Consider the following 20300-nt stretch of genomic DNA (forward strand, 5'->3'; position numbering starts at 1 on the left):
CTTGCCAGTCTTTTTGAATCAAGAGTCATCAACCTGCAATTCAGAGCAGACCATTTTTATTTTGTGATTCACATTTGTAACTCCTGTTTGTTTTCATTCAGTCTTTGTGAATTAACACACAGGGCATCTCTCTCCCTCAGGAGACCTATGAGCCCTTTGTTTACCTCAGTTTCCCTTAGTTGCAGCTGCTCCAGAGGATGAATGCCTTTCCCTTTGAGGTTCACCAGGATTCCCCAAACAGGATGAGCATGACCCTCTCAAACGTACCCTCCAAATAGGGTGAAAATCTTTCCAGTTGTCTTCCTCTGCTGTGCCAACAAATAGTGGCAGAAACTCAATTTAACGTTCATAGGTTTGGCCTAAATTCTTGTGCCTTTTAAATTACTTTCTCTTACTAATCTGGATAGCAAGCCATGCTGACTTCTCTCAAAGGCTGATGGTTTAATTCCACTACAATAATTGGGTTTTTCTTTTTATTATGAACACATTATCTCTTACAGAGAATGAACATTGGTTTACGGGCATTCTTAGTAATAGCCGACAGCTTGCAGCAGAAAGACGGTGAACCCCCCATGCCGGTGACAGGAGCTGTTCTCCCTTCAGGAAACACATTGAGAGTGAAGAAAACATATTTGAGTAAAACGCTAACTGAAGAAGAAGCCAAAATGATAGGTGGGTCTCAGAGATGTGTTAGAGGTGGGCCTTGGTAAGCCCTTCTAATGACCAATGGATACTTACCCTCAGTGAGGTACACTGTTAAAACATTTTTATACAAGTAGCTGTAACATTCCAACATTAATTGTTTTGAATGATTCATGCTGTGCTTTGTTTTACTGCCCTTTAAACTTTCTGGAACTTCCTGGTAAACATTTTGCCATTTAAATGTTAGACTTTTATCTATGGTCTTTTCAAACTTCTAATATTGATTATCTACATTTTACAGTAAATTTCTGAGACATCTGTGTCCTTTGGTAGATATCCTGTTTAAAAAGCAACCATATAAATATTCATTTGTTAGTTCATTCATCTTTATACTTCCTTTCCCTCTTTTTTTTTTTTTCAGTAACATTAGTTAAATCCCTGTTCTAAACATTTCACATCCCACACATGCCAGGTCATATTGTGGGTTTAGCCTACATGAGACTATTTTCTTTTTAATTTAGCTATCTTAATCCAAAGAGGTGATTTTTTGCATTTGTTTCTTTCTTGTTGAATACTTGAATTTAAAACCTACAAACTTTGTTAAAATAATTCCTCTGTCAAAGATCTGAGGGAAATTTGAGGAGACTTTTTGCTTCAAATGTTTATCTTTAATTAGGAAATGCTCAAATGAGTTCAGAAAGATTTAATATATGAAAAAATAATCATTAGTAATTATTTCGTTAAAGTACAAATTTTAAATGCAAAGCAATTTGCTTTTCATTTGTATTATATACATAAATATATGAAATGCATATACATACATGAAATACACATAGGCTACATATATTTGGCTTCCACTGGAGAACATTGACACTATATTTAATGAGAACAGTAAAAATACTATAGCTAAAATAGGTTTTACTTCATTTTAAAATTTGTGATGTAAAGCCATTTTTGTTTATTCTACTAAAAAATCTATACATAAATTTCAGAGAACAGTAAACTTATTAAAATCCCAACCCCAAATAACAATTATTCTTTATTCACATCATCAGTAATGATGGTGAATTTTCTTGTACTAACCAAAAACATAAAAATTCTAAAGCAAAGCTACCTATTTCCTTTTTATTTTAACTCTTCGGGAAAGCATTTCCCTTTGAGGTATGAGAATTCCTATTTATTAAATTTAAGTGATTATTCGGTGAACACCTACCAAGTCCAGGACACTATACCAAGCATTCTACAGAAATTAGATTGAACTGGAATCTGCTTAATGAAGTCATTGACCCATAGATGGTCTTCAGTAAAAACATGTCATAGGGGAGGAACAAACTAGGATCTCATTCCTTGATGGATTTAGTCAAAGATGTAACCATAATGCACGTTTTCCAGGAATGTCCTTGTATTACTCCCAAGTACGAAAAGCTGTGGACAACATTTTAAGGCACCTCGATAAAGAAGTGGGAAGGTGTATGATGCTAACGAATGTTCAGATGCTAAACAAAGAACCTGAAGACATGATCACGTGAGTAGAGTGAGGACTAAGTTTTCAGTGAAGGATTAATTAGCCAAAATGTACCAGCAGAGATTTTTCCCATTTATTCCCTATTTTGTTCTGCTCTTCCTAGCATCAGAGTTCTGAGAAGTGCCAAGGATAGTAAAAACGTACCTTGACGATATTTGACTAAGGCTGAAAATAAGGTCAAACCTGAGATTGATCGATTTCAGTTATACTTCGAGTGTCCTTAGGCCAGTAAGTTAGAAACGGGAGGCCAAGACTCTCAGTGGTCCACAAGTTGCTCCCAAGCTAGCTCTGTCACTGCCTGCGTGCCAGAGTGACATCACCAGTTTACAGACATTCCATCTTTATAAATTTCAAATTCACTTGTTTCTAGTGATTGTTCCTGAACCGTGAGCGTTCCATGTGCCTAATAGTCTCTATGCGACTGTGTCATAGAAATACTGAATCTTAGAAGAATAATTTATAGTTGTGAATGTAACTCTTCATTTGAAATCCAATGTGCTCAGCCCAAATCTAAGATGCAGCTTTGTAATTAGAGCTCTGCAGAAGAAACTCATGCAACTTGCATTTGCTGCTTTGATTCGTTACGGCAGGAACTAGGATTAGGCTATAACTTCACACTTCAAGAAAGTTCAGACTTTGTTGTTGGACTGTGAATTAAATTATACGTGGCACCTGTGGCGTAAGTTTCCAAAAATATAACCGGGAAAGTTTCCTTTGTTCCTCAGCATTTCCAGTTCCAAACACCACAGTGTGTTGGAAAACTGTTACCTATACAGGGAAATTCATGTTGTGGGTGTGTATTTTTATTGCAATGGCAGGCACCTCAAAAATGAAGTATGACAAAACAAAACAATACATGATAAGACAAAGTAAAACATACAGAATTATTCTAAATACATAGTTGGGAGTATCTAAAGTTAAAATTAAAACCTCCTCCTCAGAGCTCCACTTGAAATCTACGACCATTGCTTGACTCAGCGTGATTCCTTTAGGAACTTTCCTTACGTCGACACAAATATATGCATATATGTATTTGTTGTACAAAAATGGGATTATACAATGCATATTATCCTGCAGCTTGCCAGTCATTTGTTTTAAATGATCACGTTGCTTTAGATTTCACCCTAAATGATCGCAAAAATTAAAATTGACCAAGATGAATAACATCAAATGTATTGTCTCTAGCTCCAGTTCCAACCTCATAAATGGACAGATTGTCAACCTTTAACGTCATTAGTACATTCTTTTTTAACATATTGAAGCAATTTTCAATTGATAATGTAGAAGATAAAAGACGTGTTTCTAAAACTTCTGCCATATGGTTGTTTGCCTGAAAAACGGTAAAGAAAAACTTGAAAACTGTATTGATAATCAAGAGATCCTAAGATAGGGTCAGGACCAAAATGGTATATTCAAAACCATAAAAAGGTACAGGTTTAAATGTAACTGTAAACATTTTGTTTGTATTTTAACCAATACCTTAAACTTTTTCTAAGATGATTCTTTACTTTGCCTATTCAGTCATCATAAGACCCCAAAACAGGGCTGGGAATACTTTCTATGCTACATTTTGAGGCAGATCCTGGAGCAGGAAATAATTCATTGCCACATTTCCAGAAGACAAAGAGAAACACCAGGGAAACATAAGCATTTAGGACAAGACAGGGAAGGTCCACACCACACTAACAGAAACCATCATTGCGGTTGATATGCAATCCTCCGCTTTGCCACGTTCTGCTTAGGATATGAACTTGAACATTAAGCATTCTATTTGCTCCATTCCCGTTCCTCATCCCTTTTGTGGTACGTGCTAGAAGACAATAATAATACCTATTAATAAAAATTATGTTATGGGGGGAGGGGGAAGTTCACTTGCTTCCTATAAAAGCCCAGAAAGCAAGGACTGCAGTAGGAGAAGGAAATCATGTACCCATTAGAGTTTCTAATCTGGGCTTCTTTTATCAGCTTGGAGGCCTCGTGGAATCTGCCTTATACTTCAGGCCAGCAGGGTCATCTGTTTTCCAGCAGATAGGAAAATAATCCCAGCTGTTGAAAACATCTGGTGAGCAAGCCAGAAGAGCTATTTAAACAAATCACCGTGTTGCCAGTGATCAGGAGCCATCACTAAGCTCTAACTCTGGACAGTTATTGAGGATGGCACTTGAAGACTCCTCCTCCCTTCAGTTGATTGAAACCCACTGTGCAATGGCTCCTTCTCCAGTCCTCGTACAAGGAGGACTATGCAGAAAGGACTATGGAAAAGGAGAGAAAACAATCCTATAACTTTCTGCAAAAGCAGAGCATTTGTGAAGTCAACATATTTGTGTTTTATTTTCCACATAAACAGTTTTGTATTCACTCTTCACAGACCTAAACAAAGCCGTGCAAAAAAGTAATGTCACAGAGCAGAATTTCTGTCTGATTATAGACAGGGAGGATCCTGCCTGCTGCATTTCTGTTCTGACCGCAGTTAATATTCCAAAAAAGAATGACTTTATGCTACTTTGCACTTTCATCATTGTCTCTGTGTCCTACAATAGCACTAATTTCATGACAGTTTTATATTTATTCTCAGAAGACTGAATTATCAGAATTTAAGTATGTTGTTATATTTCATCACTTAGGTTTTTTGAAGGATTTGATGGGTGGTTGAGTTTTTTCATAAAGTTTATTGGCAAAATATGTGGTTAAGAATCAGTTACCTATTTAAGCAACTCAAAATGGAAATAATTTTTCACAAAATGTAGCGTTCCTTCAGATTTTACAGCAGAATATAGAAGACACTAGTTATCTTTAAGCATTCATATTGTCAAGACAATAAAAAGAGGGAAGGAATCTCCATAGAGGTCAGGCTCATCAGTGTAATTTTACAAACCAGAATTGGATGCGCAACCATATAGAATTCAGGAGTTTACCTGACATTATGAAAGGCTTATTTTTAGAAGCGCTAATTTTTTTTAAATGACAGTGGGGACTCCAGAAGAGAAATATAACTTGCTAGAGAGACAAGCTTCCAGATGTTGTGCTCGTTAGAGGCACTACGCCTTGTACACACTAAAATCCCATTTTTAAATGCGGAATGCAGGAATGAGTGCAGTGTGCTTTTTACACGCTGATGCATTTAGGCATGTTAGCGAATTCAGTGTTTTAAATGCAGTCCACAGGGACCAAACCCCATGGAACCCAACTGAATGGCAGACTCAATGGCAGAATGCTGTTGACATTGGCATTTGTCCTTTTAGATATATACCTCCAACGTTTAAATCTTTCTGAGTTCCCTTAGAACAGGCCAAGCTATAAAGGTCAAAAACTTTTGAGAAACATGTGCAGTAAATACCAGGCAGTGATTCAGAAGGCCTGGATTCTAGTCCTTTTTCACAGATTGGATTGATTCTTTTTTTAACTTTTTGTAGCCTTTGACCCATGCTTGTTTTCAAATTCTAGGGGTGAGAGAAAGCCAAAAATAGATCTTTTCAGGACCTGTGTTGCTGCTATCCCTCGACTCCTTCCTGATGGCATGTCAAAACTTGAACTTATTGACTTGCTGGCTAGGTAAGTGAGAGCTGCAGTGGGTTTATTCGATCCAATTGATTATAATCCTTTGTCATGATTCTTAACGACAACAGCAAAAAGAATGATTATTAAAAAATTGACAGATTTTACTAAATGAGGCATTATTCTGGGTACTATGTATAGGCAAGGGGGAATAAAGAAATGTTTTTTGCTTTTTTTCCTCCTATTCAAGGAGCTTCACATCCAAATTAGAAGCAAATACATAAGTACATAAGGTAACCAACTATCCAAGGCCTGAAATTGTGCACATTAATAGCACCTGAAGTGTGACACATGAGTTCAGTGGGCAGGGGGATTACTGGGGACTAAGGAAGTCAGCAAATCAGTTCTGGGAGAAGGTGAAACTTGACACAGAACCCAGAATGATAAAGAGAGTGATGACAGAAAGGCACAGAGGTAGGCCTGGGGAATGGGGAGGTGGGTCTTCCTGGAGAAGAGTTCATTCAGGGTCTGATTCCCGGTCTGAGGCCCACAGACCCCTCAGGAGCCAAAGTGCTTAGCTAATTTTAGTGCTTCAGAAATCTGCCCCAAACCATACATTTATCACCCTCCCAACATTTGTCCATAAGAATTCTCAGTCCAGCTAGAACCTCAAGTGAATTTGCTTTGAGTGAAATTATGTTGATACCTTTAAATAAGCATAATTTCCACATGTTGATCTGAAGCCCTAGTTGACAGTTATGTGCCTTTAAATTAAAAATCAAAAGTGACGTTACTTAAAAGCAATTTAGAATGTGAAATCATTAGGAATGGGGTGCATGAAGGGAGTGGGATGAGAAAGAACACAAGTCCTCCTTGACTTGAAAAAATAAAGAAAAAGGAATATAAAAGTCAATGATTAAAAGGCATAGAAATAAGACTGGAGTGGTAAATTTTTAGATAATCTTTACTGTTAGCTGAGGAATTTGGACCAATGCAGTTTTAAGCGAGAATAATATTATAAAAAATATTAGTTTAGTCTGGTTAATCTGATAATGGTGGCACAGAGGAAAGCCCAGAGGAGGATAACAAACACTAACACTGACTGGGGCGCCTGGGTGGCTCGGTCGGGTAGGTGTCCAACTTCGGCTCAGGTCATGATCTCGCAGTGTGTGGGTTCAGGCCCCGCGTCAGGCTCTGTGCGGACAGCTCGGAGCCTGGAGCCTGCTTCGGATTCTGTGTCTCCCTCTCTCTCTCTGCTCCTCCCCCGCTTGTACTGTCTGTCTCTCAAAAATAAATAAAGTTAACAAAAAATAATTTAACAAATACTAACACTGACTGAATTAAAGATGCATTACGCATGACCCCCATTTACCCACATTCACTAGCCCTTGGAGAGCACCCTTCTCATCAATATCAAGTAAAGTAACCCAAGCCCTCATCCCACATGACTACAGACCACCAGTGGCTATCCCACAGCTTCAGAGTATCTCCCCAGAGCACCATGTTCCTGGTTATTGTGGTCATCACGCCCTCTCCTCTGGAGGGCCAATATGGACTCCTATTGTTCGCACCTTGCCATCAGTTAATATCTTTTGTAGCCTACTGTCTTCCAACCATAGACAAAACTACCCCCTTTCCTTCTGCCAGTCACCACTAACACAGGATGGTGCTGGATTGTGAGACTAACTGAAGATCTGTTACTTTGAAAACCACTGTCGCAAGCCCTGGTGCTCATTGGCCAAAGCCATCCACCCTCCTAGCTGGCTTTGGTCACTGCTACCCGTAACCTCTTCTTTCCTGTAATCAGCAGCCTCCACACCACGCACCCTTCTTTCTTCCATTCCGTGTTTAGGACCTATTTTAGGAAGATTATAACGTTAAAAAAAAAGGTACAGCCTAGGCTTTTGCTGCAGCTTAACAACCAGAATGTGAACAAAGAGCACATTCGTTGGAAGCAGGGAAGCAGTGGAAAGGAAGGAAAAATAAGCCTGGATCAAAGAGGGGCTTCCAGCTCTGGGTGAGAAGATCCAAGGAGGAACAAAGGGTAGAATCCCAAAGAATAATAAGCATGGTGGTTTGGGGATAAGGGAAGCTGAGGGATAAGAGACTCAAATCCTGTTAATATTTGAGTATCCCACGATGATGGCAAAGACTGAGGGTAAAGAAAAGCTCTGAAGCAGGCGCCAGGTGCCAAGGTTACCCCGAAAGGTATGTGAGCAGCCGGTCGGTATGCCAAGGACAGCAATGGAGGACGTGAGTGAGTAGGAGTCAAGTGTTCACACAGAGGAGGGGTTGCCGAGCGGAAGGGCTGGATGTGGCAGTGAGAAATCAGGGGACAGAGGACCGCTTGTCATGGCCTGTTAGCCAGAGACAAGAGACCACCATCTGAGAGATTTGGAGGAAGTACCAAAAAAATGGGAACGAAATGGAATCACAGGAAAACCCTGGATTTTGCAATCCTGCTTCTGCAATTTTACTAACCATGTGATCTAGACAAATTATGTAGCCCCTCGGCCTTTTTGCCTTGGATGAAGCTGGAATAATACCGCCTATCTCATAAGGCTGTTGAGAAGGCTAAATGTCATAGACGAGCGCTTTGGTGCACCCAAGGGAAAATGTGTCAGCAGGGAAAAGGCAGTTTTCAGTTCGATTGAAGCAGAAGGAAAGTTCACTGGTGTCAGTGAAGTTCTAATTGCTGAAGATTACACGCGCTAAGGCCTTTGGAATACAAAGTTTTTGAAATGTCATGCAGCGTTCAGATACACTCTCTGAATCTATTTTGCCGTGACTCTGTGGGGTGGACTCTTACCTCTGGAATCACTCTGATCACTGAATCCAGGGACGCCTGAATTCTGCTGACCATGGTGCCAGGCATGCCAGAAGGGAATTCTCTTAGACATGGTTGGAATGTCAGTGCTATTTATGGTGCATCGTGTTTATTATTACGTACATTCTTACAAAGCCCAAAGCAATGGGTACTGTTTTTATGAGGGGAAAGAGCAAATAAACATTCTTGAGAGTTCAAGTCTTAGAAATCAGGAAAATGACTGGACTTATATGGGAAGCCTGTGAAGAGACCTTTTTCATAAACTTTAAAAGAAGCTGGAGGCTATTCTCCTCAAGGGAAGGATAACTTGGAGTGCTCGACCTACACACCGGGTCCTGTTAACCTATGAGCAAATGAGCCCCTTCAGACCTCCTTGAGAGAGGGTCAAGGGACAAAATGAAGAAATTCAATAGCAATAAATGTGGGTTTCACGTCTATAGTTACTTTATTCCCCCATCGTCAATCGCATTGGGACTGAGTTGACTCTTGAGACAATATACAGTCTAGTCAGAGAGGTATGGGACCTTTTAATTCAGATGCTTCGTGGTCGCATCCATGGTACATTGTACTGGAGAAAAACTTGCTTTTCTTTAAAACTAGCAAAATAAGACCAACATTCCTGCCAGTTCCCTGTTCACCCCTTGACCCGCCCAAGCTCAGTTCCCTGAATAAGGAGTTTCAAGGATATGTCCCACGTGACTGTCCCCAGAGCCCCTTGCCAGCATTTCAGGTAATGACTACATTACCACAGACACTCTAATTTCAGACTAACAATAGTATGTTTAGCAGGACAATGGTGTATGGAATGAACTGGCAAACCCCTTTCCCCAAGCTACTACGTTTCTGATTTTATGTGTATCCCTCAGCCCACTTATAATGGCTGTGTGAAGAATCTTTCTAGTTGGGCTCCATGGAAGCCACGCTGGCTGTCCTGACATCATGATAAGATCCCTGGGGAGAATTTCCTTCCTGCGCTCACAAAGACTGCCCTTCCCAGCTGTCTGGGTACCCCTGGGATTCTCCACATAGCAGGGGAACTTACTTGTGTCCTTGGCCATGGGCATCATTTTTCTCTTAACTGTTCTCCCAGATGTTTCCTGCTCTGTCCCTTGACCACAGGAAGGACCTTTTCCCCAATGGCATACAGGCTTCTCTCCTCTGTCACTTCCCACAGCATGGCTTATGCATTAAGGGGTTGCTGTTCATGGTCTACCTTTCCCTTCGAATAATTTGTCATAAGGTTGTTAGAATCAAATAATGCGTATAAATCACTTCACATAGTGCCTACAACACAGTAAACTCTCAGCAAATGTGAGTTATTATTTTTAGGCATTTTTGCATTTGCATAAAATATTATGCCATGATGTACAATGCATTTTCAGACACATTGTGTTAAGGAAAGCTGGGCACATATTTAGTCCTATTTTCAGAGAAAGAGATTTGGACTTCAGAAGAGTAAAATCCATTGCCCGATGTACAGAATTTTCCTAAAGCCGAATGGCAGTGACACATGTCATTGGTTTGATGCAAAATGACAGATAAACACTTTTTATGCAGTGTTTCCTTATAACCTGTGGAGATTGATGAGGTAATGTGTACACAGTTTCACAATCTTCTGCGGTACTTGAAAAATATTTATCATATACCATTTTTTTATTCACCTTTCAGTGTGTGTCTGTATAGTGCAAGGTGGCTAGTTGTTTTGAGTATCTGAGAACTATTGTCTCAATTGCATGTATTGCCTCAATAAACCACTTAATCTTATTTCTTTAATTTTAATTTCTTTTCATTGAGATGCAATTCGGAGCACTGTAAATAGTTGCAGGTTCATTGTTTAACACCTGCAGAGAGGAAATTCCAGCCACTTCTGGCAATTATTACAAAGGCTAACCACCCACCTGTCGGCAAATTCCTACTTTTGGAAACCATGGTTTCCTGGGCATCGCTTTAAAACCATCCTTCCAGGGCACCTGGATGGCTCAGTGGGTTAAGCATCTGACTTTGACTCAGGTCATGAGCTCATGGTTTTTGAGTCCAAGCCTTGCGTCAGGCTGTGCACTGACAGCGTGGAGCCTGCTTTGGATCCTCTGTCTCCCTCCCATTCTCTCTGCCCCTCTTGCACTCTCTTTCAAAAATAAACAAACATTTTTAAAAAATAAATAATAAATAAAACCATCTTTCCCTCTGCTGCCCTTGACGTTATAGGGCAGCAGGTTCCTCACCTTTTCCTAATAACCTTTTGTTTTTCCTGTCATAGTTTAGAAGGGGCTGTTTCTCCTAATGGATCTTTTTCTTCTGGATATAGTCTGTGAACTTGGAATCACTCCCTTTTCATTCGTGTACCTCTAACACAACAAGGTTATTCAAAAGTACTAAGCTGACCCCATGTGAAGCTGAGCTCATCTTTATGAAAGTGTTTTCCATTAAAAGTCATTTATCTGGTCTGACCAACCAAGAAGGTGGCCTTGCTCAGGTTCTGATTTTTCCCCTTTTAAGCCACACCCTTACTTATTCAATAACGGTCTGTGGGAGCAGCCCATGCCCTCGTGATCACACGGCTCAGCCCCTCTGGATCACTGAAAGTGGGGCCTCCAGGTCCTCTGCACTGGCACGTTACCATCAGTTAATGTTTACTGAGTGCCTGTTTTTCCCATCCTAAACGTGGCTTGTCATTTGCAGAAGCTTAATCTTTCAAACATTCAGGACCATAGATAGTGTAAATACAATAAATAAGAATCATGAACTTAAGATGGGAAGATGACTTCAATCGTTGTTTTATAAACTAATGTTTTTTTAAACCATGGGCTGCAGAATGACTCAGGGGTGCTTATAGAGTAATGTTTCTTCCCATATGAGGGGGGCCTCAGGCCCTTAACCCCAGCTTTAACTCAGATATTATGTGTTACAGATTACACTTAATAAGCTGCTGATTAAAATACAAAGAAAGTTTGTAAGTTCTTTCTTTGTTTTACAAAGTTTGTAAGTTTGGCCAGTCCTCAACTGGAAGCTCAGGGTAAGGGCATCTTTGTTTTCTTTCAGTCACTGTGACCTCCTTAAGAACTGTAGACTGAGTGGGGCAAGTCTAACCAGAAGAAATAGCTAGATCTTCCTTTCCAGCGTCTTTGTAGAACGTCACTTGCTTTTGGAACAGGAAATACATTTTCCCTGACTTGGTATATATCTGCTCATTAACAAGCTTTTGCTTGTCAAATTAGACCAATTTGTATTGGTCAAATTTGGTTTATATTGTCAAATTTGGACCAAGTAGTGTCCTTTATGCTTTAGAGAATATGAAAGGTGTTTGCTTATCGAATTTTTGAAACCATGTTTATTCAAAAATATAGAACTGTACCAGAGTTGGGTTTTTTTGCAGAAAACCGGATTAAGGGTTAGATGTGCTAGATTGGAATCCTGGACTTTGAGGAAGTTCCTTAACCACTCTGGGTCCCAATGTTTCCTCCCTTTCATTGAGGAGAATATCGATCATTTGGGGGCGCTCTCAGTGACTTAGCCATTTTCTTCTCCCACACTAAATGCCTCCAGGCTGCTGAGTCCTTAGAAATATGATCCCCTCAGTGTCTTTGATCTCTCTGTCTTCCTTCCTTACCACTCCTCTGCCTTGGGTCAGGCCCCCACCGCTTGTTGCCTAAGTCACAGCAGTGACCTCCTAGCTGGTCTCTGTCCTGCCTCTGGTTGCTTCTCTAAGCCTTCTCCTCCGTATATCTGCCTATTGTTTTTTTTCCAGATGTGAATCTAATCATGTTATATCACCTATAACTTTCAAGATACAGTTTTTTTTTTCCTAATAATAATAGCTAACACGGGCGCCTGGGTGGCGCAGTCGGTTAAGCGTCCGACTTCAGCCAGGTCACGATCTCACGGTCCGTGAGTTTGAGCCCCGCGTCGGGCTCTGGGCTGATGGCTCAGAGCCTGGAGCCTGTTTCCGATTCTGTGTCTCCCTCTCTCTCTGCCCCTCCCCCGTTCATGCTCTGTCTCTCTCTGTCCCAAAAATAAATAAACGTTTAAAAAAAAAATTTAAAAAAAAAAATAATAGCTAACAGTTACTGAGTGCCTACCACACCCTCCTTGTGGTGCCATATGCCATACATGGGTCATCGTAATGAACCTCACAACAAATTCATGAAATACGAGTATAGTTATTGTCCCTGTTTTCCAAATGAGGCTCTGAGGTTTAGGGAGATTGAGTAACTAGCACAAGGTCACATAGCTAGTAACTGACAGAGGCAAGACACTGATCCAGGCTTTCTGATTCCAGAGCACACACACCTCACCCCTTCCCTGCTGTATTGCCTCCCTGCATGGCCCACAGACCCTTTGCCAAGCTGTCTCTGCTTCCTTTCCAACACCATCTCACCCCTGGCTCCTACAAGCACCCTACCCAATTGGCACAACCATACTGACCTCGATATCCTAAGGGCTGTTACGTCTGCATCTCAGGAGAGTCTCAAAAATATTTGTGTCTTAAATAAATGAATAGAAGAATCTATACAACATTACATTAACTGATGGTTAATACAATGTCAAGATTCAGTATCATTATGATACTCTAGGTTAAACCACCAATACCCTGACATTCTCCAGTTGACTTGGGTTTTCTCAACCTTGACATTGTCAGCATTTTGGTCTAGATAATTCTTTGTTGTAGGGAGTTGGCCCATGCATGTTTGGCCAGATCACTAGCTTCTAACTACTAGAGAACTTCTGGTAGCACTCTCTGAGTTGTGACAGTCAATAATGTCTCCAGACATTACCGCATCTCCCTTGGTGGGGCAAAATTGTGGACCATTGATCTCACCCTTAGTTGATCATTTTCACTGAACTTCCAGATGAGTCCCTTAGCTTCTCTGGTGCTCAGTTGTTTTATCCTTAAAAGTGACAGGGTTTGATACTAATTTCTTCTATAGTCAATAATGTATTAAAAAGTTATTCAGATGCACCTAAATGCCATGTAATATTTTAGATTTCATCCTGAAACAGAAAAAAAAGGACATTAGTGGAAAACTGGTGACAGCTGAATAAAATCTGTAGTTTAGTCAATAGCACTGCACCTATTCCTTAGCTTTGATAAAGGTACCATGGTCATATAAGGTGTCCACATTAGGGGAGCCGGATGAAGAGTATATGGAAGAGTGAACCATTTTTTTTTAATGTTTATTTATTTTTTAAGAGACGGAGAGACAGAGTGTGAAGGGGGTAGGGGCAGAGAGAGGGAGGGAGATATAGAATCCAAAGCAGGCTCCAGGCTCCGAGCTGTCAGCACAGAGCCTGATGTGGGGCTCGAACCCATCAGCTGTGAGATCATGACCTGAGCTGAAGTCAGATGCTTAACCGACTGAGCCACCCAGGGGCCCTGGGGGGGACCCATTTTTGAGACACAAGGAAAAACAGAGGCCTGTATTTGTTCAATCACAGATCTAGAAGAAAAGTTAATAAACTAAATCCCTTTATTTTTTTTTGACTCATTTTGCAGGCTGTCTATTCATATGGACGATGAACTGCGACACATTGCACAAAACTCTCTTCAGGGTTTACTTGTTGACTTCTCAGACTGGAGAGAAGATGTACTGTTTGGCTTTACCAACTTCCTACTCCGGGAAGTAAATGACATGCACCACACGCTCCTTGATTCGTCCCTGAAGTTACTGCTCCAGCTGCTCACGCAGTGGAAACTGGTCACACAAACTCAAGGAAAAGTCTACGAACAAGCCGGCAAGATCAGAAATTCAGAGGTAATCTTCACACTCCTCCCACCACTTTATATTCCCTAATACAGTACACATGTAAACGCGTCACAGCTCGGAGAAACTTAGGCGTTCTTTCTTCCAGCCACCTAGGAACTTTCTGCCCTGTGGTGGCCCTTAATTTTTCCATCCGTGTAAACTGTGACTGGGAAACTCAGGGCTGATACGTTATCAGGTTAGAGTTGTTAACATTCACAAAACCATTAAGGGAGTAGAAATCGCTCTTTTCCAAGAATTATGATTATACATCTGTAAGAGCAAACGGCTATAGACATGGCTACTGAGCCAGCATGGATATGCATATATGAAAGTTAGCTGCCCACTAGTTTTGTTTTGTTTTTCCTAGCCTGCCCCATATCCACAGAGAAGAAAATGCAACCTTGTGGTCTCTTTATTCTTTCACAAATCAGTCCTAAATGGCAAAAATTAATGACAACGTTATCAAGAGCAGGTTGAGGAGAAGTGTTGTCAGGAGAGCAGGGGCAGCGGTGACTTGGCATCGAATGAGCAGAGAGAGGGCCTGGCGAGGGAAGAACACAGCTGCGAGTCTGGGGAAGGCGGAGCCTCAGGGAAGCACAACAGCGCTGAGGGAAGAGCCAGGATCCAGATCCTAGGTCATTCCTCTTTCCTTGTGTGTTGTACACACGGGAGGGAGAGAAACAAGGATTGCATGTGCTCGTCAAAGGGAAAACCTGAAATGGATGTGGAATCTGCCCTGTTGTCTGGCTTGCTTTTGTTTCAGACCCACTTGGTCGTGGTTCGGAAACTTTGAGAACCCATCTCATAAGCACGCACAAACCTAGATTAGAATCTAACACAAATGCAAGTAAATAAGTGTGATTAGGAAGTAAATGTTTGAAAATGCAATTGAACGGTCTCCCAAAGTCCATAGGGAATCTGGCTAAAAACAAATTAGTCCACTTTGACTGAATTTATGGTATAATTGCCAACAGTATATGAATAGAACCAGTTTTGTTCTTATTAATATTAATTGCCTTTGAAAGTTATTTCTTATCAGAGGTAACAGATGGTTGATGGTATTTCAAAGTAACAATTGATCTAAAGAAAAGAGAGATCTGTGCTGTCATGAATAATAATGAATTTATACTCCTGTCTGATTAGAAGCCACTGTAATTTATTTTAATATTTCAAGGTCACATGTGCCGAAAGATGCGCATGTGAGTACTTTCTTCCTCCTCGATTGTTATTTTTCTGAATATACAATGTGTTCTCATTACATGACAGCTAATTCCAAATGGCTCCAGCCACAGAATTCAGTCGGAGCGAGGTCCCCACTGCAGTGTTCTTCACGCCGTGGAAGGCTTTGCTCTGGTTTTACTCTGCAGTTTCCAGGTGGCCACACGCAAACTGTCCGTTTTAATACTCAAGGAAATTCGAGCTTTATTTGTTGCCCTGGGTCAACCGGAGGTATGGATTATCCTTCTGAATTTTCCAATTCATTTCTTTCTTTTGAAGTTTAGATTAAAACCTGTAAATAATGCATTATTGTTTTCTGTCCTTCCGTTCGCACATGTCAAGAAATAATTTTTGATTCGTCATGGGGTTTTGATTATGAAATAACATTCTTGATCTGTATGAGTTATATATTCTGAGAGCAATAGAAAAAGACCACTCTTGATTCTGTAAGAGGTGGTGCTTGGTTAAGAAGTGAAGAATTTTAAGATTCAGTTATGTATCATTTTTCTTTTTCTTTAAATTTTTTTAAATGTTTATTTTTGAGAGAGAGAGACAGAGCGTGACTGGGGGAGGGGTGGAGAGAGAGGGAGACACAGAATCCGAAACAGGCTCCCGGCTCTGAGCTGTCAGCACAGAGCCCGATGCAAGACTCGAACCCACGAACCATGAGATCATGACCTGAGCTGACACCGGACGCTTAACTGACTGAGCCACCTAGACACCCCCAGATCATTCTTCCCAATAATGTTCAGCAAACATCAAATTAAGAAGATATTATTACATTTATACTAGAGAATGAACTTGAGAAAATAATGAGTTCCATTTAAAATGATCAAGGCATCAAACAGTGTGGCTGACTGAAATTTGTTTAGTTGCATCAGTAATTGTAGAAAATGCCATCGCAAAAAAGTGTCCCCTGAGATCAGAGAAACGAGCCTATTATTAAGCATTATCGGCCAGCTAACCTCCACGCTTGGTCAGGTGCTCTACATCCTTGTTCTAATGTTAAGGCATGTTGCCTGTGAGCCCAGGTGGCCAATCCCAGTACCTAGGTCGATGGGAGAAGGACCAGTTTTTTGTGCCCCATACTTCTTCGAAAAATGCTGCTTTCCATTTTCTGGGTTTAAATCACTGATCTTGGTTTTATGACCCATGAAATGGCCATTGTCTTTACCAAATATTTTCAAATCCATCACAGTGCGTTATGTTCACTTTTCTTCAGATAGCTTTGTGATACATTTTAGGACAGCTGTGGTTTCTGGTGAATGAATGTCTAAGACATACTGTAGTTTGGTAAAACTCTGTTAAGTCTCTAACTATGATAGTAATGATAACAATGATTACCATGGATGTGTCTGGCACTGTGTTGTGCTCTACACATAGTATCTCATTTAACTTTCACGATCACCTAAGAATTAGTGTTATTATCCACAGTGTACAGTTACGGAAATTGTGGTTTAGGGAAATTCAGTACCTTACCCAAAATCAACAGTGAGGATGCAACAGAGCCCGAATTGAAACCCCCGAAGCCCCGTGTTCTTTCTAAGTATAGCTGACATACAATTGTTACGTTAGTTTCAGGTATAAAACCCATGCTCTTAACTGCTTTTCCAGGACTGCATTAAAAACATTCCTCATATGTTACTTTCTTGGACCAGCCCCAGCTTTGTATAATTTTTTTATTGAGGTGACATTGACATACAACATTATATTAGTTTCAGGTGTATTTGTTTACATTGTGTAATCATCCCTACAATAAGTAGCGTTAATATGTGTCACCATACAGAGTTAGAGAATTTTTTTCTTGTGATGAGAACTTTTACAATCTGCTGTCTTAGCAACTTTCGAATATGCAGGATGGTATCATCAGCTATGGTCCCCATGCTGTGCACTACACCCCCATAACTTATTATTTTGTAACTGGAAGTTTATACCTTGTGATTCCCTTCGTGCATTTCACCCACCCTGAAACCACCAATCTGTCCAATCTTTGAGCTTGTGCTTTTTTTTTCCAACCACAATTTTTTTTTGAAACCATTCTCATTCATGCATGAATAATGACAACCCGAGGCTTTCCTGAAGGCTTTAAAAAAAATTTTTTTTCAACGTTTATTTATTTTTGGGACAGAGAGAGACAGAGCATGAATGGGGGAGGGGCAGAGAGAGAGGGAGACACAGAATCGGAAACAGGCTCCAGGCTCTGAGCCATCAGCCCAGAGCCTGACGCGGGGCTCAAACTCCCGGACCGCGAGATCATGACCTGGCTGAAGTCGGACGCTTAACCGACTGTGCCACCCAGGCGCCCCTTTCCTGAAGGCTTTTAAAGTAAATAATTTGATATTTCTGAGCTTCTCTATAATAAAGGATGGCAAACATACACATATCCATATATATACATATGTATATATGCTATTTGTATAGAAGAATTTTCAATAAGATACTCTCTCCTATACCCTGTAGTTTGCTTCTTTTACTAAATAGCTTATACAACATAGATACCGCAGAGTATGTGGTCAGTCTCCATTGCACTTTCTTTGGAACTAAAATTCAATCATAGTCAACAATTTATCAGTTATTTTTGCTGATGAGTGACTTATGGATGCAGCATTTTAGTGGTCCGGCAAAGCATATTCTTGTGGGGCTTTCATTCCTTAAAATTAACAACAACGTGAACACTCTGAGGGATGACGTATGGCACGAGTGTTTGTTTAGATCCTTGTGTACACGCATGATTTTTTGAAATTCAAGTATATGTCTTTTCAGTACACTGTGAAGTTAGAGCTCTAATTATCTTCCACTGAAACTTGAAAGACTAAACTCAGACTCACAGGGAATTTAATCTACACATTTCACCATCTTGGCATTCACTTTTCCATCAGAAAACCCTTATCACTATCTTGCAAGCTGTTCTGCTTCGTGTACTGAACAAAGGCAGTGGGGTGGGTGGGAAGGATTCATTTTCCCATGGAGAGTAACTGCCGACCCTTCGTACAGGACGATGACAGGCCTATGATTGATGTCATGGATCAGCTAAGTTCTTCCATTCTCGAAAGTTTCATTCATGTAGCAGTTTCAGATTCGGTAAGTACACATTTGATCCTGATTCCTAACTGTTCTTAAGTACAAGCTCTGGATCTGTCTGGCAAAGAGAGACAAAGAAAAATGCTGTGGCAGAATGCTGGGGTTTTATGTCAGATTAATAAACTGACACAACAGTACTTATGAAAACAAGACAGGCTTTTCAGATACTAGCTGAGGAAACATCCAGATAATTTTCAAACAAAATTTGAGCCTCAGGAATATAGATAATATTTTGCAAACTGCAATTTCAAGAAGAATTGCTCAGGATTCTTTAAGAAAGTTAATTCTCTTTATTTATTATGCTTAACACTGTATGTGACTTATATATGGTGCCTTACAGTTTACAGCATGCTTTAACATTATCTTTTTCAACCCTCATAGGTACTAAACACAAAAATATATAGGGGCAGCACCATAGTGACACAGAGAGAAGCATCAGGACTGGCACTTGACCCTACTTGGACTCTGACTATAGGACAGCCTTATCTGCTATGCAAATAGATTCTTTCTTTTTCAAGAGCATATTGGCACACTTTAATTTCCTGAAAAAATTTGAAGGGAAATTGAAACTGATATTAACTATCTGATTTTTTTTTTTTTAATCAGCATAGTGCAGTAAGGGGACCTGGATTAATTTCAGCTAAATAGCTGAAAAGAGGCAGTGCAAATCAGGGACCGCTTGCAGAATCCACATTGCTGACGCCTCTTGTATATTATTGTCAAATAGCTATAAACGAATACAAACATTTTTCACAAATAGCTATAAATGAATACAGAGCCTGAAGGTGTTTGTGAGCTTTTCATGGTCTTTTCCCTGAGACTGAGCACAGATCCTTACCTTTAGTGGCCCTTTCCTTGCTTACGGTCGTAGTAATGATGATCATTATTCAAACGAGTAAGCCCAGCAGCACAGATTTTCACAGTGATATTGAATAGTCCTTCTTTCCGAAATTCGATGTGTTTTAACATGGAATGGAAGAGTTGAGTTTAATTGTTATATACACATATCTTATTTGTCGGCAGATTATATTTTGTTCATGTGATTTTGTTCTGTCTATCAGAATCAAAATCCTGAGCCAGGGGTAGCTAGAGCAGCCATACCTCACTTAGGAAGACGCACAGAAAGGGGAGAAGAAGAATGTGCCTGCCTTGTTCCAGATGTTTCTACATTCCTTAGCTCACATAATTTACCTAAAAGATCAGGTGAGATTAGCATTCTAATTCCCAAGTTATAAATTCATGTCTCCCAGACAGAGACTCTGGGATGCTCAGGACTCTTCCCAGGTCATGAGCTCTGAGTGGGGGTGCTGTTGGAACCTCCTCTCTGACTCTGAAGCTCAAGATGTGCCCCCTTAAAGCCCGCTCACCATTGAGGCTACTGGTGTGGCACCTGACCCGTGGGAACCTGTAGACCCATCAGATAGAACGGGTCATTTTAAATGCCCGACAGTCATAAAGGCAATCTTCTCTCCGGGCACAGCTGCCAGATTATTTGAAATGTGGTCTTCCCCAAACTTTAATATTCTGGACTTAAAAGAGAATGACACATACGAACTTGCACAAGATATGCAGCAAAGAAGTTTTCAAACGTATTGGTTTTTTTGGCTTGATATCATAGGTCAAGAATAAGTAGGTGCCTTACCTCAAAACCATCAGTGAAATGCCCTTCATAAAAGGGACTGCATTCAGCCATCTCCCTAAATCAGAGGGAAGGTATTTTAATCTAAGTAGAGGTAAACAAGATTATGGCATTAAAAGGCCCACACTACCA

At 40.4% G+C, this 20300-nt stretch overlaps 1 protein-coding gene across 9 annotated transcripts in view; it reads left to right on the forward strand.

Annotated features, from left to right (window-relative positions):
- The window catches only part of FRY (FRY microtubule binding protein), a 445796-nt gene that overhangs the window by 314394 nt on the left and 111102 nt on the right, over nt 1-20300 (forward strand). For all 9 annotated transcript variants that reach the window (XM_043576463.1, XM_043576388.1, XM_043576406.1 and 6 more), the window contains 6 exons: nt 501-672; nt 2035-2167; nt 5612-5719; nt 13981-14239; nt 15497-15679; nt 18443-18529. In XM_043576463.1, the coding sequence (XP_043432398.1) occupies nt 501-672; nt 2035-2167; nt 5612-5719; nt 13981-14239; nt 15497-15679; nt 18443-18529 (942 nt within the window). The remainder of the gene's footprint in view (nt 1-500; nt 673-2034; nt 2168-5611; nt 5720-13980; nt 14240-15496; nt 15680-18442; nt 18530-20300) is intronic.

This window comes from Prionailurus bengalensis, chromosome A1, assembly GCF_016509475.1.
Source record: "Prionailurus bengalensis isolate Pbe53 chromosome A1, Fcat_Pben_1.1_paternal_pri, whole genome shotgun sequence".
Lineage (NCBI taxonomy): Eukaryota > Metazoa > Chordata > Mammalia > Carnivora > Felidae > Prionailurus > Prionailurus bengalensis.